Genomic DNA, 24,063 nt, shown 5'->3' with positions numbered 1-24,063 from the left:
CATTCACAAGCCCCAGTTTCCCCATAAATGAACTGCTGTAGTTTTCAAGTCCATACTTGTTTCTTCTCCACTGCTCATTAGACCTGTCACAGTGAAATAATATGTGCAGTTTTACTAACTGTTGCATCAGTGTAGTTCTGCAGTAGCAGCAGAGCAGCTGTCATCACTCACTGCTGTGGCTTAACATATCACATGTATACGTCAACTATCATTGTTATGATATCCATGTCATCATTATCAAACATCATAATGAAAAAGACTTCATGACAAAACTAAGATTATTGATCACTTGAGAAATAAAGGCGTAGCGCAAAATCCCAGAGTACAGAGAAATCAAGGGGGTAAAGTGATCCACTTACTTTTTAAAACTACCATAACAACACATGTTGTAATAATTAAAATCCTGACAGCTAGATAGACAACCACACATTCCAAAACTAATATCGGACTAGTAACAGAATCATGGGGATTGGTCAATTAAGCACATTTATGATTATTATGATTCATGTGATCTCTTGCACACCCTAGGTTACCTGCACATTGTTTCTCTCTCCAATTGGTAGGGACAGGGATACTGTTTTTATCTGCGTATTCAAATGCCAGTTCACGGCACTTAACTGGAGCAAGGCCATGGAACTGGTCAGCTAGTTGTTTGGGAAGCTCCTACTCCATCTCATCTGTGAATATTCTCTTTGCCTCAGCTACTGCATCCCAGGCTACTGATTTTACTTCCCCTTTCTCTTTTCTCTTTACGAATCTTTTGAGGGTTGTCTTGTCAATATTTTATTCCTTCCAGCTTTTCTTAAGGACTTCTTTTATTGCATGACCTCAGCGGCTGCACTCTCCACCTCTGTGAGGGGTGTTTGGCCCCAGGTTGTCTTCCTGGTGTAGTTTCTTGGCATGATGGCTTTTCTACAATGTTTATGACATTACAAATAAAAAATATGTAATGTAATATTACACTTAAATATGTTTAAGACTAAACTTAACTTGTGCTTCATGTCTCACTTTACCCCACAGCATTTGTCCCACTTTACCCCACAGCCTACATTTTAGAAAAAACAACATCTCTTAGCAATTCAGGTTAATCTTCAGCTAGCATCAATCACATGGTTTTATATGTTGGAAGTTCATCAACATGTATAATATAAGTTTTTCTACCTGAATCAATTTGTTTTGACACAACAGTTGATTAAGTTCAAAGCAAGAAAATGTACTTTTACATGCAAAAAACAAATTTTTGTGAAAAAATATACTTTCCACAGCACCTGCACCAACTTCTCCTTCATGGCAAGGGGGGAAGGGAGGGGCTTGAAAACATAATGGTCACATGAACACAAATGTGTTCCGTTGCCTAGATACAGGGGGTGTCTCACATTACCCGATGTCTCACATTACCCCGCTCTCCCCTACATAGTTTTGAGCTTAGATTTTTTTGTCACAGTTTTTAAAGGTCAAACTTCATAGGATAGCCTTCAGGTATCCTGAACAACTGGTTTGAGAATAGGACTTGGACCTCAAGGGATAATTCACAAAAAATTATAATTCACTCATTATTTACTCATCACTATGCACCTTGTTTAAGCCTAGCTTCTTGGTAGAAATTGGTTTGTTGTTAAGCAGGCTAATACAGAGAAATATTAAATAGGCAATATACAGAGTATATACTATATACACAATATACAGTATATACACTGTATAGCATTAGCATTACCCTGCTACATTAGTCATTTTGCCAACATTACCATCTGTATTATAGGTACTGTGGTATTTAACCACTGAATTTACACTATGACAGATACTGTCGTCGACATTGAATCCTTATAGGACTTTTGCAGTTTTTACAAAGTCCTACAACATCATTATTTGTTACTACTTCTCAAACAATTTCCTGATCTGCCACACCTATTGTAAGGATGTCTGTTTGACTGTGGACAGATTTGTCACCACAATAACGTCACGAACCTGCAAGACAAAGTCACAAAACCTGACATGTGTGTAGTTGAGATCAAAAGCAAGCTTAGTTCCGAAACAGGTGTGGTCCAACATGCAACATGTTGACAGATGCAATGGCTCATTTTGATGCCAAAGTGATCATCCTGACCGATCAAGGCAGAAGGCCGCCGACATTGACTCTGGTTCGGTTGGAGGTTTCCTCCTGGTAAAAGGTAGTTTTTCTCTCTACAGTCGCCAAGTGCTTTATGTTGGGCTTCTTTTTATTATTGTATGGTATCAACCAACTAAAGTGCCATGAGATAATGTATGTTTGAAACAATATGAAAAGGATTTAATTTAAATTAAATTTAAATTAACTTATGGTAATTTGTAAGATGTTGTTTATGGTACTGTTGAATTGAGCCATTAATATCTTCATTAAATAATGGATTAATTCTACCTGACAACTGGCAGGAAATGGTATTTCACAGCACATTGACCCTTTGATTGGTGACAAGTAGCGTGTGCAGTCTCCTACAGGAGGTCACTGAGTAGCTGTGGTTTGATAGACCTCTGTGCTTATCAAAGTCATGATAAAACATTGAGTACACCATGCATGAAGTTTAAAAATGGTGTATGGCAGTGTTAAGCACTGTGCGTAATTGGTTGTTTACCAGGCGTGTTTTAGTTAAGTTGTTGGGTTGGGTAGTGAAGGCATGTACTAAAGACTCACCGTCTAGCCCCGGGCAACAAAGGTGATTTGTGGGGCAAAGGAGAACTAGAGTGGGGAACTCCTGCTCTGTTGGATGGACTGTGGTCTGGTCCAGGTCTGGTAGAACCTAGAGTGAGAGAGAGATTATGAACATATATTTTCCAATCATTTAAAAATGTATATCCTACAATGCTACATATTATATACGTGCTATGTTTAGATGCTGTTTTCTTTCTGTCATCTGAACAGTCACTGGTCACCAGACTACAAGCGAAAGAACACACCCAAGACCTCAGTTCAGATTGTGCGATAAACAGATGACGCATCAGTGCTTTTTCTCCATTAGTATTTCTGTAAGTAGTTAGGAAGTAAAAATTAAATGCGGTTAAAATAAAAGTCAATATAGAACTTTTTAAGATGCTAAGAGACATTTTAAAATGGAGCCACAAAAAACTTTGAAACACGGGCTGGAAAAGAACAAAACAGCAACTTGTGAAGTTGTGCAACTGGAACGTTTGGAGGTTTGAAAATTAAAATTAGAAATTCTGGCATTCAGCAGGGACTGAGAATGGAAAACAGCACCAAATCCTACAGCTATTACAGGACTTTTTCACTTTGAATGCGTAATTTCTCAATTTTGGGCGACATGCAGATTTCTACATACAAGGTTGGAGACTAAAATACCACTGTCAATTTTCAAATGTTTAACTCAAATATTTCTGCTTTCCTTTCTACTATCATTTCCCTGAGCAAATAGACAAACCTACTCACACGCACACACATTCCATGCTCAGATACTTTTTTTTACAGAAACGTTGAATACAGTTCAAGAACATATTCAAGTCATATGCTACAAAACAGTTCATGACTTAGAGCAGAGGTCTTCAGCAGGGGTTGAGGTACTGCAGGGGGGTCGCGAAATGTTTGATTGATGAAATAAATTGTTATATTGTTTAAATTTATTTTTTTCGCCCCACAAATTTAAATGTCTTTAAATACACATTAACATGAATCCAACATAATGTAGCGAACGAATAAATGGAGGCAGAAGACGTTATCCTTCAGTCAGCAATGCACACTTTCAGCGACACACAATAATAAAAACATGAATATATGAACCTGTGTATTATTTGAATAGCTTAGTAGTGAATGCACAATAACAGGGCAGCTATGTTTATAAATGGCACTAGGCCCAGTTCAATATAAAACACAATTTAATACAATATATATAGTAGGGGGTCCCTGCTCCATCTCTACATCAGTTTGGGGGTCCCTGGCCTGAAAAACGTTGAAGACCCCTGATTTAGAGGGTTAAGTATTATGATGAATATGCATCTAACAGGTCTTATTTAACTCAGATTCCTCCCACAGTCCAAAGACAAGCAGATTAACTGGAGATTACATTACATTGCCTGCAAGTGTGAATGTTAGAGTGAATGATTGTTTATATGTCAGATCTGCAACCTGTCCAGAATGTATCCCACTTCTCGCAGAGATTGGCTCCAGCTCTCTCAAAGGATAAGCGGTATAGATAATGATTAGATAGTATTATTCAGGAATGCTTCTCATTTCATTTTGTCGGATGCTTCTTTAATGTACTATAAAAGGCTAAGATATGACCCAGTCGTCACTAATTATATGTTAATACTGTGATTTGCTGCTGTTATGCATGACACACGTTATTTTTTCATTTCAAATCAGTGGTTTTATTCTTTGAGGAACATGGAAGGAGTTCATTACTGTTATAATATAGCCTATAAGAGAAACTTGTTTGTCGCATTTTGAAGAGATTTTTAAATGTTGCAGCACTTTCCTAAGAATTGTAGTTTTATCAATCAATTAATCAAATTTTATTTGTATAGCCTTCATTCACAAATGTGATCTTCTCATCTTCTATTATTCCAGATAAGAGATAAAACATGTCATATATAGGATTGTACGATTTTATGGGCATTCTTAGATAACATAATTGCTATAAATTGTACTCTGTGTTACATAGTGGATACATTTAACATCGTGAGTACAGTTAAATCTTCATTCGTGTACATCTGCTGTATATAATCGGACATGCAATCAAAGCATGAACATACTGTATCCTTATTGAAATGCAAAAAACAAAGCTATCAGTCTAAATAATCATTATAGGTACCTGATGGTGTAAGATAACAATATCTTATAATAAATAATCATAAGTTATCATAATTTCACGTGATCTCTGATGTCCCAATCAGCAAACTACCTCTGAAAACACACAACTAGCGTTCAGGTAGTTATGTATTAATCATTTGTAAGATCCCTCCCTCTGAAATCTATCTGATATGCTGGGCAAAGTCTAAGTTACAAGACTTTATTGTTGTATTTGGTGTGGCTTTCTGAATAGGATACTTTGTTGAAGAAAGTACTGACTAATGCACAGTATGGAAAATATTTAGTAAAATGATTTATCACTATTATTCTATCACTCACTTTCTATTATTGTGAGAGACAGTTGATTATTGATGTTGAAGTCCAAAGTAAGTTGTCAAATTAAACTCCAAACAGAATAATGTTGCCGTATTTGGGGAACTTTGCTGCTCGGCTGTATTTGTTTGTGTTTTTTGACTTCAGGCATTTTTTACTTGAAATCCTCAAGGGAGAAGTCGACTGTGGGAGGGAAATGTATTACTCAGAGTATTGTGCTCTTAAAACAGAACCAGTTTCTCAAGTTGTATTCATGTATATTTTTACTGGAGCATAGGACTACCAAGCCTTTGTACCACTTCCAATAACAGCAGCATCAACTGCATAAATGGGACAATAATATAGAGCAGCAGTATACAGTATCCAACGTACCTCCATTGCCAATCCCTAGACCTTTAATGAAGGCTTTTAATACATACGTTTTAGTAAGTGCAAAATGGTATGAGTTATACAGTAGCAACACAAAGTTGTACTCAGAGCACAGCAGAAGCCAAATGTTCTCTTACTTTCAGACCGCTCAGATGAGACCAGCCTCTTTTTCCTCATTGACCGGTAAAAGCGTGAGTTCCTGCGAATAGTCTCTCTGCTGAAACCAGCTTTGGTATCATCCTCGTCAACGTCTTCCTCGTGCCGGGGTTGAACCGCAGCAGTTGGAGGCTTCACTGGGGTTTCCTGTGTCTTCTGGCCCCACTTGCCCCTAAACAGGGCAGTCACAGACATGGTAAAAGATTCCCACTAATTTATCTCACAAGTGAAATGAGTCCTGTTTGGCTTCGAGAAAACTAGGAGAAGGAAATCTGTCATAATTAGCCAAAATCCAGGAGCAAATCCATGCTTCGAAATAGAAACAATTTGTTGAAAAATAAATCCCAGTACAATATAGTACCAACAACAACCTCAGAGAACAGGTGGTTATTGTGCTCTCTCTCTCTTCTGTCAGTGGGACAGTAGTGTTGTTAGCTACGCAGGCAGTCTCTGTAACGAGGAGAGTGCGTCGTATATTTCTGCCCAAGCTGTAATTATTGTATTTATGACTCTCTCCCTCTCTTGCTCTTTGTCCCTCCTCTGTTTGGCTCACTCCCTCCGTCCCTCTCTCTCTACACCAACCTGTTACGTGCTGACATTCCTGAATGCAACCTGGCCTTACCAGCCTGCCTTTCCCTCTGCTCTTAAACACTGTGGTGGAACCTGAAAAGCCACCCAATGACAGACAGCAGTCTGGTCACTTTTCTCTCTATTCAGAGATCACTCCAGAAAATGTGTCTCCTAGTTTCATTCTAATTGCTTCTTCTCTCTGATTCAGGTAAAGGGTTATAATTCAGGTTAGTATCAGAGAGTACATTATAAGGATACAACTTGCATTTTGGAGATGCTGACTATTTTTTTATTGTTTTATTATGTGTTCTGTGTTCTTGGGTGTGAAGAAATACTTGTAATGTTTCTGCTGCTGTTAAGGCAGGGCCCCATACAGTATTTTATCTCTAGTCAGCTGACACAGAGGTTTAAAGTTCACTTGCTCTTTTCTCCACACAGCAGTAAGCCTGCCTGTGTTGCCTTTCAACGCTGAATTCTGAAATCAAATGCAACAAAACTGTTTTCTAACCCTAAAATGGATTATCTTTCCTTGTTGTCCAATTAAATGTTTGGTTCTGTCCAAGAAGGATTAATGTGACAAAAACAATGCTTCACTTAAATTTGTTGTATTACCCTCTATTTTATGATATGTATTTTTGTATGCACCGTTTTAGGATGCAGTAGTTTTGCTATATTATTTTAAAACCATGTGTAAAACCATTGACTGCATATAAAGCTTCATGACGGCTCTCAAATCTGAAGCCAAATCATCTTGATTGCCCCCTGGTGGATGGCTTCATAAACCTCACCTCTTCCATGTAAGCAGATCGGACATGGACCAAACCAAAGAGTCGAAGTACTTATCGAATAAATGTTTCACATGCATGCCATATAAATGGTTTAGGTCTTAACCCACAGTTCCCCCTTTTTCATTCCAGTATATCTATTCTCCCCTTACCTGGGGGCTGATTGCCAAATACATAACCTATGCAGTGGGTTTTGGGTCCACTCCTTGCTCTCCTTCCCAAAACAACCTTCAAATGAAGGCATTAGTCATTATCAGATGTGCAAACCACCTCATCTTACTCTTTAAGATGCAAGGGTGCAAATGCTTCTAGTCTAAGTTACCATCACGCATGGAGGAAATTAATAAATTCTTAGATCATCAAATCACTAAAAAGATATTGATTTTAACGTGGAGTGCCACAACATTGTATATATTATTATTTTTTCTCAATTAGTTCACCAGTGTGTAAAATTTCAATTAATAAAGTTTAGGCACATAAGAAAGCCTGCCAGGGTAGAAACCAGCCCCAGGAATCAGTCATATGTACATTATAAAAATGTCATTTATTACCAGTGCAAGGGATGTACCGACTGGTTTGTGCAACAATGGAAAAACAGGAAACTCCGACTTTTATTCTGAAAAAAACAAAACGAAGACCTATAATATAACCGGAAAGCGCATACACGTAGGTTGAGCAACATCCCATAGGTTACACGTGTGTGTGTTTGTTGCTGACCTCTGGTCGTACCCTCACACATAGCGGAATGGCGGGCAGCAGGTTGGAGAAGTTTGGAACGGTTTTCACCCGGTAAGAGCAGCAGAGCATATTACCGCTGTTTGTGCTCCTTTACTAGCCTAACAGCTAGCAGTGGATGCTAACGTGACTGTATCAGTGAAGGGCATCACGTTAACCTCTGTCTGACTGAAACACAGGTGACCACTCACTGTGCAGGCTGGTTAGCACCGTGTCTGACAGCTGGAAGACACACCGCACTCTTCCTCTGTCTGAAACCTGTGAAAGTTGATGTCCTAAACTCTGCTGTAGCTGCAATTCTAACATTAGCGTCATTAGCTGGCGGTACGGCAGCTTTGTAGCGTAAATCCGATTGATTCCCAGGCATCGCTGATATCTCCACACATAGTAAATAATGGTAATTAATGATTTCGGTCAAGAAAAACTCTGGGAACGAGTCTAACATTCCAACGCTTTCTAAAACGTGTCACAGTAATGCAGGTAAGAAACCAGTAATCAGCAGGACTGAACCGACTCCAACTGAGTCTCTAAATCATCTGAACACATCAGCGCAGCACATATACTTAAGATAAATGATATAAAATCAGTGTTCAGCTTGAACCTGTAAAGTAAAAAATTAAGTCAGAAATCTTACCCCTACATTTGTAGAACAAGCCTCCAGACACCTGCAGGTCTGCTGCACCTCTTAGTTCTTTTCAATTTACTCTGTTTTATTCAATCAAATCAATACTAATTTCTTACTCTGGAACTCTCTTACATTAAGTTTCTTTTTTTTTTTTTTTTTATACTGCCTTGCTGTCTTTTTTATTGTGTAGTTGCTTTTTCAATTTGTCATGATACCTTTTATATTTTATGTTAAGCACTTTAGACTGCCTTATTTCCGAAATGGGTTGTGCAACTAAACTGGCCTTGTTTCTAAAAAGTGATTCAAGTGCAGTGCAGCTATCAGTATTTGCAGACTATAGCTTCCTTTAAACATGACCTTCACAGTATATCCGGAGACTTGGGTCCAGACTTTCTCCAGTGGTCGCCTTTCACACATGCACAATGCAGTGGGAGATTCTCCGCTCAGACGTGGCCACAACAACACTCACCGCTTTTTCACCTGAGATATTTGTTTTCCTTTATTTTTTTTATTTTTTTTGCATTTGTCGTGTGTTAGAAACCTTACCAACACAACCACTTGCTCGTGCTGAATCCTGCGGAGGATCTCCTGCTGTGTTCACACAGGATTGGCTGGAAAAAGTCCATATAGAGTCTAGAGGCTCTCACTGTGTAACATGACATGGGTCCAGGGTTTTTCTTACAGAGCGAATTGTGAGGCAACTGCCTCCATTAAATTTCGTGACAAAATTCTAGTAGAGTGGAAACAGCTTATAGTGATCACGCTCCTACTGGACCGAATTTACCACTGTAAACTGTTGATTACTATAAAATAATTTTAAGCTTCTGTATAATAGTACACACACTAGGGCTGGGTATTAGATAGATAGATAGATAGATAGATAGATAGATAGATTACTTTATTCATCCCCGAAGGGAAATTAAATCGTCATAGCAGCCGGTATATTTGAATTCAATGAAATACAATAGAATAAAAAAATATATATTGAGGTAGAAAGAATAAAAAGCAGAAACACAAGATAAATAGGTAGACAAGGTGCAGTGGCAAGATGATGGTACTGATGATATGATGGTAATGTTATTGTTAGACAGTGATATATTATGATATATAGTAGAGGTATAAATATAAGTATTTGACTATACAATAGATAATATAATATACTATGAATGTAAGAATATGTAGACAGAGTGTGCAAAAGACAATATTATTGTATAAATGTTGTATAATATCAATATGGTTTATATTAACATATATCACATGATGTGAAGTAAGTGTTCCAGTATATGGAGCGGAGTGTTGTACAGGGTACACAGTGCAAGGAGACAGGTATATTTAGTGCAGTTCTGTGATGGTGGCTCTGACACAGGTAGATTGAGGAGTTGAACCTATTGAAGAACATGTTCAGCTCGTTCACACGCCGTTCATTCCCAGCTGCTCCCCCACCTCTCCTCTGGAAGCCGGTGATCTCCTTCATCCCACTCCAGACGTTCCTGGTGTTGTTGTCCTCCAGTTTGTGCTCCAGTTTTCTTCTGAAGTTGTCCTTGCTCTCCCTGATGTTGCGCTTGAGCTCTCTTTGTACCCGTTTGAGTTCTGCTCTGTTCCGTGATCTAAAGGCCCTCTTCTTCTCGTTGAGAAGGGCCTTCAGGTCGCTTGTTACCCACGGCTTGTTATTTGGGTAACAGCGGACCTCTTTAGTGGGGATGGTGTTGTCTATGCAGATCCCAATGTACTCAGAGACACAGTCAGTCAGGCCATCAATGTCCTCACCATGTGGCTCATACAGAAGTGTTTATTTACAACGCCACTGCGGCTCCTCGTAGCCTTTTTCTGGCGGACAAATCCACCAGTCAGTGACGGGTTATACAAGTCATACTTTCGGATCTCCTCTGCCAAACGCTCTTCTATTTGGTCCCTATTCGTTCTTCTAAATCTTCCGTTGTTTCTGCCGGTATCATGTGGCATGAAACCGGAAATGCGACTCCGGAAAGGATGTAGTTAGCAGACCAATCAAATCCCTTGCGGGCTGCGTAAGGCTTGCGGAGCTCTGCCGTATAGTTGGAAAAATGGGGCGACGCACGTAAGCACGTAAGAAGAGATACATAAGCACGTAAGGGGCCCGGAAGGGCTCTTGCGCTTGCGGGCCCGTGAAAACGCAGAAGCATGCACTGGCATTTAGGGATCGCACTACTCAAAATACTTAAAATGTTGGCCTTTAAAAGATCTTAAAAGTAAAATAAAATAATTATCTTTCTAATCCCAATAAAAAAAAAAGGCGATGCACAGAAAGGATCTGTCGCTCACGTATCTCTTCCCAAGATCCCCGGATACGGTGTTTTTAATGTCCCTCGTAAGTGCAGAGTCTGTTGCTTGAACACGAATGCAGTTGCACAGCTGGGCATGCAGCGCTGCTATAACACACAGCGTAGGAGTCTTTTCTTCGGATATTACGAGTGTTTAAACTTTTAGCGGCTTCAGGGCTTTAGCCTCATCTTCAGTACAGGCCAGGTCTGCTTCAGTTAAGGTCCACAACTCCTTGGCATTCTTCCACACCTCAGTGGAGAGTAAGTAAGAAACAGTGGTCGTCTCGAGTGCACGTTGAGCAGCAAAATTCAGACTCTGGTCAAAGCATTTCACGTGCAATAACTTCGCCAGCTTTTCCGGTGGTTCTTCCTTGTTTGTTTTGAATTGAGACGTGTGCTGTTTTTGCCTATGCTGCCACCTATTGGCATTATTGTGCACTGCACCATAGGTGAAGTTTCGTTTTCAAGACGGCCGTCGCAGCATTTGATGCCGTATCGATACATTACCATCTGCATCGATGCCCTCATCGGCATGACGACGTACCGATATATCGCCAGATAGATTTTTTGAGCACAGCCTTAACACACACACACACACACCGATCAGACACGTGTAAACTCAGACCGGGTAAAATACAAGGAGAGGAGATGACGGGGCACACTCGGTTTGGCTTGATTCGGTTGGCACTGATGAATGACATAGACAGGAGCAGTGAATCACTGACACAGCTGGTAAAGACTGGAAAACATAACTTATTTACGGTCCAATGTAGGAGTAGACCCAAAATGAACACTGTAAGCAGACTTAGTGGAGCTATACATGACTCCTTAGGTCTGTGCCCCTGGCTCCTTGCCCCTGAAGACCTCCACTTGAGCCCAAGAACAGCTCTAATTTGGAGTTGGAAATTACTTTTTTTGTTTCTCTGGGTACACATCTTCTGTAGTAAATGACACTGCTGTCCCATGGCATTTATTCATATTATATGATGGCTTCTCATGGCAGGGTTCGAGATCTGATGCGCTCTGGAGTCATTCAGCGGGCAGAGAAACCAATCTGGTATGATGTATTCCAGGCTTTTCCACCAAGGAGGGACCCACTTCACGTGAAGCCACGCAGCAGAGCCAGCTCCAAGAAACAGGAAACGGTGCCTGATATCTTCTACAGAGAGGATGAAATCAGAGCGTAAGTCAACTATTCACAGCAGTTTTAACAGGAGAGTAAATACTATGTGAAAATGACATGGATGAGGTGTGTTGTTATTTGGGGTGTAACGGTTCATGTATCCGCACCAAAAAACTCCTCGTGCGGAACTTATTTGTGTTCGTACGGGTCTCATATTCTAAGGCACAACTTCAGTGAAGGACCGGATGTGCTGTAGGCTTGTGGTCATGGCGACCGCAGACAAACAAGTGTGAAGACCCTCCCTGGTAATTTTAGTCCGCTGTTTGGGAACACTTCAGTCACTATAATGATGACGGGCAAAGACAAGTGGGTCATACAAATGCTGTATGTTGACATTGCGCTACTGCAAACGGATATGTAGCTGGTAGCACATCGAACATGCCGACCCGTTTGAAAGGGCGTAACCAGAGTGGTGTCCCGCTAACACTGGGAATAACACTAACATTAGTGGGATAAGGAAAAAATGAGTTCCGTGCAAACCCAGCACCCAATCTGCCGCTTGCAAATAATTCCTACCTTGTCAAAGCAATAACAAGCGTCATCTGTGTTTTTAATGGCAGGAGACATGCAAACTCCAACATGTATCCATACCTGCCCCCACTCGCTCGCTCAGAGCGACACACGCAGTGAGATCAGAGCTTGTTCATGTTAAGCAGCCGGTAATCAGCCGGGGAGTTTCTGTGTCCTCCTCTACTCTGCTATCACTTCACCTAATAAAAATGATCACTAGTTATCAGGACCTGATCAGTACATGAAGTCACTTAGTGTTTGTTTGATTCGCTCTAGAGTTTGAGGCTGCATTTAAATATAATGAAAATGTCTCGTCAACATTTTGTGCTCTGTACAACACAACACGTGATTCTCTGGGTCAGGACTCAGTGTTAAAATGACAGGAGCGACACGCAGATATGATCCGACACATCTTTTCACAACCAAACACATTACCGTACGTTTGTCACCTAAATCATCCCAATAAAAAAATGAACTATGAATGTGGATAAGTCTGCATCTGCATGAATTATATATATCCGCCTTCTGTCATTTATCTTTACATTCCCACAGCCATATATATATATAATGGTGACTACTGTGATTAATCTGATTAAAAATTGTAATCGTTTGACAGCCCTAATTATTTTACTTTTATTCTAAATTACTTTAAAGGCAAAAATGATTTTTTGCCTTTAAAAAAATCTGTTTTTTTTCCGTTTCTACTGTACCGAAAACTTTCCGAACCATGACCTCAAAACTGAGGTACATACCGAAGATCGGCAGTTCGATCCCCAGTCTGACCCATCTGCATGCCGAAGTGTCCTTGGGCAAGATGCTGAACCCTGAATAGCCCCCCATAGAATAACAAAGTGCTGTGAATAGATGCTCTATATGAATGTATGGGTGAATGTAAAACTATACTGTAAAGTGCTTTGAGTGGTCATCTAGACTAGAAAAGCGCTATATAAATACAAAACCATTTACCATTACTACCCTGGAGTTTTCAAGCTATTTAAACAAATGTAAATGCTGCTTTTAGTTTAAGTAATTTAGTTTAGCTGTTGCGATTTAGTCTGGAAGGACAGAAACTGAGACAGATGCCCACATTATCCTGATTAATTATCATCAGTCACGACTCAACTACCAGCAGTCAACACAGATCATTCAGTAACAGCTCCACATCGTCCTCGTCTTAAGTTGAGAATGTGTCATGGTGCTGAAATATATTATGACACTGAATCTTAATCTTACCGAAGGATACTTAGGAATGCAGACTGGAGGAACCATTCAAGATGAAACTACCAACCCTCTCGTTAGTGGACAACCCGGTCTACCTCCTAAGCCAGAGCAACCCCCTACACTATCTGTCCCACTTCTCCCTGTCTAGACAACACTGTCAACCCCCTAACAACTTCAGGTTCATCACTAGATCATTGGGTTATTTCATTATTGTCATAGACTACTTGTCACAGGTTTTTCCAAAGGCTTATTTTTAGATTTAATAAAATGTAAAATGTTTTACAATTTGGTAACCAAATTGCAAAGCTGAAAAACTTAATTTATGAGATTCAAATGAAATTTGCCATTTTACTTTCTCTCATCAGGATTTCTTAAAACAGTTTTGTTGGAATTACCACTTGCATGCGTTTCAACAACTTTCTCCCTTTCAGGAAGTTCTATGAGCAGTATGGGGTAGGTCCTCGGGCTCTTGACCTCACCAAATCAACCTTTGTTTCTACGTGTCAGAGGTATGGATTGCAATGTATGCAATGTATGCATAAAATCATAAAGCAATCAAACAATCTATGTGGTTGAATGTATGGTTCTTGTAATGTAAAGTGTTATCAAGTGCACATCAAATGTACAGTGGGGGAAATTATAAATGAATATCAATATCTCGAAATTAATACATTATTTCCATGCTAATATTGCTGCCTGTGTTTTTCTCTCACTTTGATGCGGCAGATTTGTAGACAAATACACAGAGTTACAGAGCCACCGCGAGCTGGAAGAGTCTGCTCTGTTTGAGGAGACTGGCAAGGCTTTACTCTCAGAGGGCATTGTGTTGAGGAGGAGAGGAGCGCCACCTGTAAGTTTCTTGCTAAAAGAAAAATGTTTTAACTATGGTTGCTACCTTAATATCATAATTTAAATAGCTAGTGATTCCAGACTCATGTTGTCAGTGCAGTCATCAGCTCAGTGTTCCTTGCTCTTATGCTGAATGCGAGAAAAATATGGCCCATGGACCAGGCTATGTAATTAATTAAAAATTAAATGACAGTCCAGACTTCGAGCAAGCACTTACAACCTGAGATCATCATTATACAATTCTGCGTTACAACCTGGACATAATCAACTGTTACTGCTCTGCTTTAGTTCTATAAAGCTGAAGAATACCATCATCGAATTCTAATTATACCATTTGAAGTGATAATCTGCAGTTCTGTTTTGAAAACACTCTGGTTCCTCAGATTTCTATCAGTTATCACTGAGATTTGATCAACACTGTTACATAACTATGCATCAGGGCAAAATGCCAAGACCTGATGTTGAAGGAGCTGCCTGCAGGGCTCAGAGACAGGACTGTGTTGAACCACAGATCTGAGGAAGGCTACAAAAATATTTCTGCTACGTGGAATATTGACAAGAATCACAAGGGCCTTGATGATTATTTAAATGTTATAAATTTGTAACAACATCCGGCCTCGAAGCTATGGATTGATGAGGGATTGTTTTTCCTTGGCAAAAAGGATAAAGGCTGTAATAAAAAAATATGAAAAAGGGACAGGGTCTGAGTATTTTCTTAAAACTATGTTATAATATATCTATAATTTTATATAGATTTGGGGGATTTTCCTTTACAACGGTCTAAGGAAAATGAGAGCCATACGCTGTATGGATTGTTCAGCCCTTTGAGGAAAATGTTAACTTGTGATATTTGGCTATATTGATATCGTTGACTTGATTGACTTTACAGCTTGTATAATGACTACAATTGGCCTTTACTGCTGTTTGTACAAATCAATACAGTGCTGCTTTTATCCTGCAGGTGTCAGCAGAGTCCAAGGATCCTGTGCTCAAGCTGAAGCTAACAGACATGTTGGCTGAGCAGCAGTCAACAGGTTCGCACAACAAGGAGACAATGGAAGACCCAACTCAAACAAAGCTCATAGACCCCAGCTACTCAAACACCATTAGTTGAGCTGCAAATTCTCCCACACAAAGAAATGATGTGTGAGTGACTTGAGAAGCTGTGGTTCTGTTTATTCTCCTCTTATGGAAGTGTTGGACATTTGTTACAACCACCACTTGTCGGGAACTGCTCTCTCTGGAACTGCTGTCCTAACTGGCTGAATGCAACCTCCTTGTTTCCTCGGCTGATGCCATTTAGATTTGAATTATTTCAGCATCAACTAACATACTGTTGTCATTAAAGAGTCTATATTTCAGCAAAGGATGGAGTCAGAAAATCTTTAAATCGTCAATTGATTGATTATTTTATTTAAGCCTCGGAAAACACATTGAGGAATAAGACCCTCATTTAAAATGGTGCCGAGGGTACAATGAAAAGTTAATACATTGAGAAAATAAATAAATAAGAATGAAATAAATATGCATATATACATACAGCAACACAAGGGAAAACGTCACAAACAATCAACCCTGATGATTCAATAAAATACTATAAAATACTATGGTTAAGCCTAACCCAACTAACAGTTACAATCACTGCAGGAGAAGCCAGCCGTACATGGAAACAAGACTCGAGAATTCCCTTAATGAAATAAATGAGGCCAACTTTAAAGATTTTTGGACCTCATTCCAGATGTAGGGTGCCTTATAACCGAGAGCTGTCTTCCCCAAGTTAGTGTTAACACGAGGCAGATATAATGAAAGCCAGCTCTGGGAGCGGGTATTGAGGTTATTACAATTCAAGCTGATGAGAGAGGAGAGATATAATGGCAGTAGCCCAATGATTGTTTTGTAAATATAGATCTTCCAATGACCATCCCTTTTTTAGACAGGGCTGGCCAGCCAACCTTATTATAAAGAGTACAGTGGTGTGTGCCATAGCGGTCTCCAGTGAAAATGCAGAGCAGAATGCTATACAGCATCCAGGGATTTCAGTGTCGTTTGGGATGTATTCCCATAAATAACATCACCATAAGCTAGAACTGATATAAAACAGACTCAATAATGCGTTTTCTGGCAAGGAAAGTGAAACAGCACCTATTTCTTTAGAGAAAGCCCAATTTTATTCTTAGCTTTTTTACGAGTTGATTCACATGTGGTTTAAAATCAAGCTTCTCATCAACCCAAATGCCTAGGTACTTATAGCTGGTGACCCTTTCCAGAGCAGTACCATTTCTAGAGCAGAGTTTTAAACTGTTAAAATCAGTGTTTCTAGCTTTAGTAAAAATAATCCATTTGGTTTTGGCACAATTCAGGACTAGCTTCAGGTCACTTAACTGCCTCTCTAGCATGTGGAAGGAGAGCTGCAGTCTATTTATGGCAGAGTCAATGTTGGAGGCACTACAATACAGCAGTGTGTCATCCGCATAAAGATGAACCTGAGAAAGTGGAGTGAGTGTGGAGGCAATTTCATTGATATATATTATAAAAAGTAAAGGTCCAAGGACAGAGCCTTGGGGTACCCCCTTTTAAATATCTAAAAAAAGTGAAGTTATTTTGCCCACCTTTACACATTGGGAGCGACCAGTGAGATAACTGTTAAACCACTGTAGGCTCTTATGATCAAAGCCGATAAGTTATAATTTGTGTAAAAGCAGATGGTGGTCAACCGTGTCAAAGGCCTTTGAGAGGTCCACAAATGGTTCGGCACAATGTTGCTTATTGTCCAGGGCAGTAATGAAATCATTCACCACAAGGGAGCCCGATGCCCTGTCCAGGCAGTTCCAGTCCGATGGTGGTTCACCTGTACCCGAAAGCATCCTCCCTGCTAAGGTGATTATCGGTGCGTTAACCTGGGACATCGAGGATAAGGTGAGGCAGGGTCAAGTTAATCACCAAGCACCAAGTGCCTGTCCCGTAGATGGCCTGTTCGTCCCTGCTAACCTTCGCTCACAGGTTCTCCAGTGGGGGCACTCTTCTCGCCTTGCCTGCCACCCAGGGGTCAGATGCTCCCTGGCTATGTTGAGGCAACGCTTTTGATGGGGATCCATGGAGAAGGACACCAAGGACTTCGTCGCAGCCTGCCTGGTCTGCTCTCAGCACAAGAGCGCTCGTCACGCCCCTTCTGGCCTGCTCCAGCCACTGCCCATCGTCCGTGGTCCCATGTCTCCCTGGACTTCGTCACCGGACTTCCGCCATCAGATGGTAACCCTACTATCCTTACTGTCGTTGATAGGTTCTCAAAATCAGCCCATTTCATCCCGTTACCTAAATTACCCTCTGCCAAGGAGACGGCTGATCTTATGCTGCAACATGTGTTGCGTCTGCATGGTCTTCCCTGTGACATCGTATCTGACAGGGGTCCTCAATTCACCTCCCAGTTCTGGACGGAATTCTGCAGCATGTTGGGAGCTAAGGTCAGTCTATCCTCGGGATTCCATCCACAATCCAATGGCCAGTCGGAGAGAATGAATCAGGAGATGGAGACGGCTTTGAGGTGCGTGGTCTCTCATAATCCTTCTTCCTGGTCTAAGCACCTACTGTGGGTCGAATACGCACACAACACGCTGCCCAGTTCAGCTACAGGACTCTCACCATTTCAGTGCTCCCGGGGATACCAGCCTCCACTTTTCCCGGTACAGGAGCGGGAGGCCAGGGTTCCGTCAGTACAGACTTTTATGCAGCGATGTCGGCGTACCTGGTTGCAGGCCCGTTCGGCGCTCCTACGCACCTCTGACCGGTACCAGCGAGGGGCCAACCGACACCGCACCCCGGCGCCTTGCTATGCTACTGGCCAGAGAGTTTGGCTGTCGACCCGTGACCTACCACTTAGGGTGGAATCAAGAAAATTGGCCCCACGATTTGTGGGCCCCTTTCCAGTCGCCCAGGTTATCAACCCGGCTGCAGTTCGCCTTACCCTTCCCCGGTCTATGAGGGTCCATCCTACGTTTCACGTCTCCAAAATCAAACCCGTCAGTGAGAGTCGTCTTCATCTGTGTGTTGAAGACGACTTTGGATTTGTGTTGCATCGGACTGACTGCCTGGTATCTGACCCCTGCTTCGTCCAATAAACCTTCTTTATAATTCCTTCTCTGCCTCATTGTCGTAGCTTTTGGGTTCACGCCTGCCATTCTGCCAGCCCTGACACGGACAGACGGACGGATCGGACGGACACTTTTTGATTTATAGTTCTACGAGCCTTTTTGTTGTGAAAACAATTCACCGCCAGAACAGTAGTTGGCGCAACGGAAGTCGAGCTTAGAGAAGCCTACCTCATGAGGTATATAGAAGAAGTCCACGCTGGTTTATTTACGTCCCCCTGGCTCCTCACACACAGTGACCGATGGCAACTAACAGAAAAAGGCTGTTGATGACGACAGTTTTTGCTGAAATAAAGTGACACCCAGCGGGTCAAAATGCTTATGTTATCGTGTCTTAGCGCAGCGGTTCCCTGGTCTTGTTTCCAAACTGCGTTGCTAATTCAACAGCTGCAACAGCTTGAAGCTACACGGAGGCAGCTAGCTTCCCCCCCCAGCTTCCACACACAGTCAGCACGGACACCCGATACTAACTACTACCAAGTGTTTGCTTCTAACCTGACGGTGTTTGAGAAACAGTGTCATGACAGTCGTGGGATTAAATTCAGCGGGTTTTTGCGCTGTTCCCACCGCAGTTAGCATGGTGGCTAGCCCGCTAGCCTCGTTATGAAAGTTCGTTATAACCGTATGTGACCGTACACACATGCCGTAAGTGCTCTAACCAGCCACCGTCAGCCGGACAACGCAGCTGGCTTAACACACTTGTCACATTAATCATAGAGTCGTAGTTGTGATTTAGGGAATGAAACAGGAAGTTTGAGGTCCCGAAATGATGTCGTCCCGAAATGCTGGCGTTAGCGGACCAATCACAGCCAAGGGCTATCCGTGGGCTTTCCGCCATGCCGACGTGTAGTTAGAAAAATCAGAGCTGTCCGAAAAGATCTCCGTGGAGCCCCGGAGAGGCCCGGAGAGGGCGTTCCACGGCAAAGAAGGCGGTCCTATCGGTCCGTGTCCGTCAAAACGGAGAAGCATACATTTTAAGGATAAATTCAATACTATATGTCAAGCAGTCCTGCTGCAATCATAGTCTATGGTCAGCAGCCAGCAAGATCATGATCCGCCATCCAGATCGGATGCCACTATAGTCCACAGTCATTGTCCACTGCCGCTTATTAGGATCCATCATCAGCCGCCGCCCCAGTCGTGCTCCACCGCCATTATATGATGCCAACGCAACACAGGATCTGCCATTACCACTACGATCAGCCTGCACGATATTTAATCCGCCGTACTGGATCCACCATTGCGACCTCTGATGCGCGATCCACAAATAGTAATGCATGGTGCGGCCACACGGATCTGCGGGCGATAAAGCAAAGGGACTCGGGGAAGGGGTCAAGTCAGTAACATGTACTGATGAGATATGACCTACTTCGATGTGATAGGGATGGAAAAGAGGAAGGAGAAGCTGGAAAGAGAAGCTCCGTGTGTCATGTGTCATAAATTCCCTTTGCGTCTTAGCGTCGTCAAGGTTTTTTGCCTTGCCAGGCCGAACTTGGGAGTACACTGAGGTTCAAGGTACAGTGCCTTGCATAAGTATTCACCCCCTTTGGACTTTTCTACATTTTGTCATGGTATAACCACAGATTAAAATGTATTTCATCGTGAGTTTATGTAATGGACCAACACAAAATAGTGCATCATTTGGAAGTGGGGGGAAATATTACATGGATTTCACAATTATTTACAAATAAAAATCTGAAAAGTGTTGAGTGCATATGTATTCACCCCCTTTACTGTGAAACCCCTAACAAAGATCTGGTGCGACCAATTGCATTCACAAGTCACATTTGCAAGTCACATAATTAGTAAATAGGGTCCACCTGTCTGCAATTTAATCTCAGTATAAATACACCTGTTCTGTGACGGACTCAGAGTTTGTTGGAGATCATTACTGAACAAACAGCATCATGAAGACCAAAGAGGTCACCAAACAGGTCAGGGATAAAGTTGTGGAGAAATATGAAGCAGGGTTAGGTTATAAAAAAATATCCAAAGCTTTGAACATCTCTCTGAGCACCATAAAATCCATCATAAGAAAATGGAAAGAATATGGCACAACCGCAAACCTACCAAGAGGAGGCCGTCCACCCAAACTGAAGAGTCGGACAAGGAGAAAATGAATCAGAGAAGCAACCAGGAGGCCCATGGTTACTCTGGAGGAGTTGCAGAGATCCACAGCTGAGGTGGGAGAATCTGTCCACAGGACAACTATTAGTCGTCTACTCCACAAATCTGGCCTTTATGGAAGAGTGGCAAGAAGAAAGCCATTGTTGAAAGGGATCCATAAAAAATCCCGTTTGGAGTTTGCCAGAAGCCATGTGGGAGACACAGCAAACATGTGGAAGAAGGTGCTCTGGTCAGATGAGACCAAAATTGAACTTTTTGGCCTCAATGCAAAACGCTATGTGTGGCGAAAACCCAACACTGCCCATCACCCTGAGCACACCATCCCAACAGTGAAACATGGTGGTGGTAGCATCATGCTGTGGGGATGCTTCTCTTCAGCAGGTACAGGGAAACTGGTCAGAATAGAGGGAAAGATGGATGGAGCCAAATACAGGGAAATCCTTGAAGAAAATCTGATGCAGTCTGCAAAAGACTTGAGACTGGGGCGGAGGTTCATCTTCCAGCAGGACAATGAGCCTAAACATACAGCCAGAGCTACAAAGGAATGGTTTGGATTAAAGAATGTTAATGTCTTAAAATGGCCCAGTCAAAGCCCAGACCTCAATCCAATAGAGAATCTATGGCAAGACTTGAAGATTGCGGTTCACATACGGTCTCCATCCAATCTGACTGAGCTTCATCTTTTTTGCCAAGAAGAATGGACAAACCTTTCCATCTCTAGATGTGCAAAGCTGGTAGAGACATACCCCAAAATACTTGCAGCTGTAATTGCAGCGAAAGGGGGTTCTACCAAGTATTGACACAGGGGGGTGAATACTTATGCACCCAACAGATGTCAACTTTTTTGTTCTCATTATTGTTTGTGTCACAATAAAATTTATTTTGCACCTCCAAAGTACTATGCATGTTTTGTTGATCAAACGGGAAAAAGTTTATTTAAGTCTATTTGAATTCCAGTTAGTAACAGTACATAATGGGAAAAAGTTCAAGGGGGGTGAATACTTATGCAAGGCACTGTAAATCTGACTGGCTACTGGTTTGTATGGTAGTACGATGAAAACCATGTGGCCCACTCAGTAGATCAGCCATCAATACCTCTATGCCTTTTTAAACTAAACGCTTCCTATTTTAGAATATAGGACAAGTAACGTTCTGCCGCACTAATAAGCTCTAACTATAAGCTTTATCAAAAAGGAAGGTTTTGAGCCTGAAAAAGCCGGAAGTGAGAGACTACTCTTAAAATGTTCTTTTAAGAGTAGTCTCTCACTTCCCGAACTGAAAGTGAGAGATTATTCCACAGGAGAGGGGCTTGATGGCGAAAAGCTCTGGCTCCTACTCTACTTTTAGAGATTTAAGGGATGACAAGTAAGCCTGAATTTTTCGGAGGGGAGTGCTCTAGTGGGTTGATAAGGCACTAACAGCTCTTTAAGATAAAAAGGCGCTATATTATTAAGGGCCTTGAAGGTGAGGAGGAGAATTTTAAATTCTATTCTAGATTTAACTGGAAGCCAGTGTAGCGATGGTAATACTGGATAAATGTGCTCTCTTCTCTTTGTTCTCGTCAGGACACGTGCTGCGGCATTTTGGAAAAGCTGTAGAGTCTTTAACGACCTACTGCTGGAGCCTGATAATAATGAATTACAATAGTCCAGTCTCGATGTAACAAAGGCGTGGAATAGTTTTCCTGCATTTTTTTGCGAAAGGACATCTCATGATTTTTGAGATAGTACGCAAGTGGAAAAAGGAGGTCCTAGAAATTTGTTTTAAGTGACTATTAAAGGATAAATCAGGATCGAAGGTCACTCCCAAGTTCCTGACTGTTTCATTGGAAGCAAGGGCAATGTCGTCTAGCGCAGCTATATCATTAGATAATGTATCTCTGAGGTGTTTAGGGCCAAGTATTATAAGCTCTGTTTTATCTGAGTTTAATGAGAGAAAATTGCGGGTCATTCAGGTTTTTATGTCCTTGAGACATGCTCGAAGTTTAGTTAATTGATTACTTTGTTCAGGTTTTATTGACAAGTATAACTGGGTGTCATCCGCATAGCAGTGGAAATTTACAGAGTGAGTCCTGATAATGTTTCTTAGTGGAAGTATATATAATGAGAATAAGATTGGGCCGAGCACAGAACCCTGTGGAACACCATGGTTAACTTTGGTGCGCACAGATGACTCATCATTAATTTGCACGAATTGGGAGCAATCAGAAAAATAAGATTTAAACCAGTTAAGGGCGGTTCCATTAATGTCAATTAACTGTTTAAGACTTTGTAATAAAATTAGATCGTCAATTGTGTCGAATGCTGCACTGAGATCTAACAGAACGAGGACAGACACAAGTCCCTGATCTGAGGCTATTAAAAGGTCATTAGTGACTTTTGCCAAGGCTGTCTCTGTACTGTGTTTGTCTCTAAACCCAGACTAAAAGTCTTCATATATATTATTTTCCTGGAGAAACTCACACAGCTGATTGGCTACAATTTTTTCTAAGATTTTAGACAGGAAGGGGAGATTAGATATTGGTCTGTAATTGGCTAAAACCTCTGGGTCTAGGGTGGGTTTTTTGAGAAGGGGTTTGATTACTGCCATTTTAAAAGACTGTGGTACATAACCTGATGATAATGACAGATTGATTGTATTAAGTATCAATTAGGGGCAGAATTTCTTTAAGTAATTTTGTAGGAATGGGATCTAAGATACAGGTTGTTGGTTTAGAACCTGAGATTATTTTTGGTAAACTGATCATTGGTGATCTGAGAGAAGCTGTCTAAGTAATGGGTAGGATTCTCAGCCATTTCTGAGATCTCTGTTGTTGGGAGGGTATTAGTGCCAATTGAGGGCAGGAGATGGTTGATTTTATTTTTAATAGTTAGAATTTTATCATTAAAAAAGGTCATAAAGATATTCCTATTTAGGGATCGAGGAATAATGGGTTCGGTGGAGGTGTGACTCTCTGTCAGCCTGGCTACAGTGCTGAAGAGAAACCTGGGGTTGTTTTTATTTTCTTCTATTAGTTTTGAATAGTAGGCAGCTCTTGCTTTGTGGAGAGCCTTTTTATATTCTTTAACACTACTCTTCCAGTCTAGGAGATTTTCAACATGGTTGCTGGAGCGCCACTTCCTTTCTAGTTTTCTTGATAATTGTTTTAACTCATTTGTCTGGGAATTATACCACGGAGCTAATTTACTATGTTTGACATTTTTCTTTTTTAGAGGCGCTATTGAGTTTAATGCTAATCGTAATGAGTCTGCAGAGCTATCGACGAGGTGGTCGATCTCAGTGGAGCTCTGGTTTTTAAAGAATTTGATGTTTATATCTACGGATAATACGGGTTTAAATGTAATTGGAATTATTTCCTTAAATTTTGCTACAGCACATCAG

General features: G+C 41.2%; 2 protein-coding genes across 4 annotated transcripts in view; one reads left to right on the top strand and one right to left on the bottom strand.

The window, feature by feature from the left end:
- The window catches only part of ngef (neuronal guanine nucleotide exchange factor), a 29,174-nt gene extending 22,893 nt beyond the window's left edge, over window positions 1-6,281 (bottom strand). Inside the window, exons 1-3 of one of the 3 annotated variants that reach the window (XM_053422167.1) lie at window positions 6,255-6,281; window positions 5,614-5,804; window positions 2,669-2,774 (exon numbers count right to left, since the gene is read on the bottom strand). In XM_053422167.1, the coding sequence (XP_053278142.1) occupies window positions 2,669-2,774; window positions 5,614-5,653 (146 nt within the window). In that variant the 5' untranslated portion in view covers window positions 5,654-5,804; window positions 6,255-6,281. Of the gene's footprint in view, window positions 1-2,668; window positions 2,775-5,613; window positions 6,202-6,254 lie in introns of those variants that run through there. The other 2 variants (XM_053422165.1, XM_053422164.1) reach the window with 2 other exon arrangements.
- A 1,335-nt stretch (window positions 6,282-7,616) lies between these two features.
- Window positions 7,617-15,776, top strand: mrps23 (mitochondrial ribosomal protein S23). Its single transcript, XM_053422174.1, has 5 exons — window positions 7,617-7,776; window positions 11,651-11,830; window positions 13,993-14,070; window positions 14,288-14,411; window positions 15,372-15,776. Exons 1-5 carry the CDS (start codon window positions 7,733-7,735, stop codon window positions 15,522-15,524), a joined length of 579 nt encoding a protein of 192 aa, XP_053278149.1. The 5' UTR covers window positions 7,617-7,732; the 3' UTR covers window positions 15,525-15,776.
- Window positions 15,777-24,063: the final 8,287 nt, after the last annotated feature.

Source organism: Pleuronectes platessa, chromosome 5 (assembly GCF_947347685.1).
Source record: "Pleuronectes platessa chromosome 5, fPlePla1.1, whole genome shotgun sequence".
NCBI classification, from domain to species: Eukaryota; Metazoa; Chordata; class Actinopteri; order Pleuronectiformes; family Pleuronectidae; genus Pleuronectes; species Pleuronectes platessa.
This window is presented reverse-complemented; position numbering and strand designations above follow the sequence as displayed.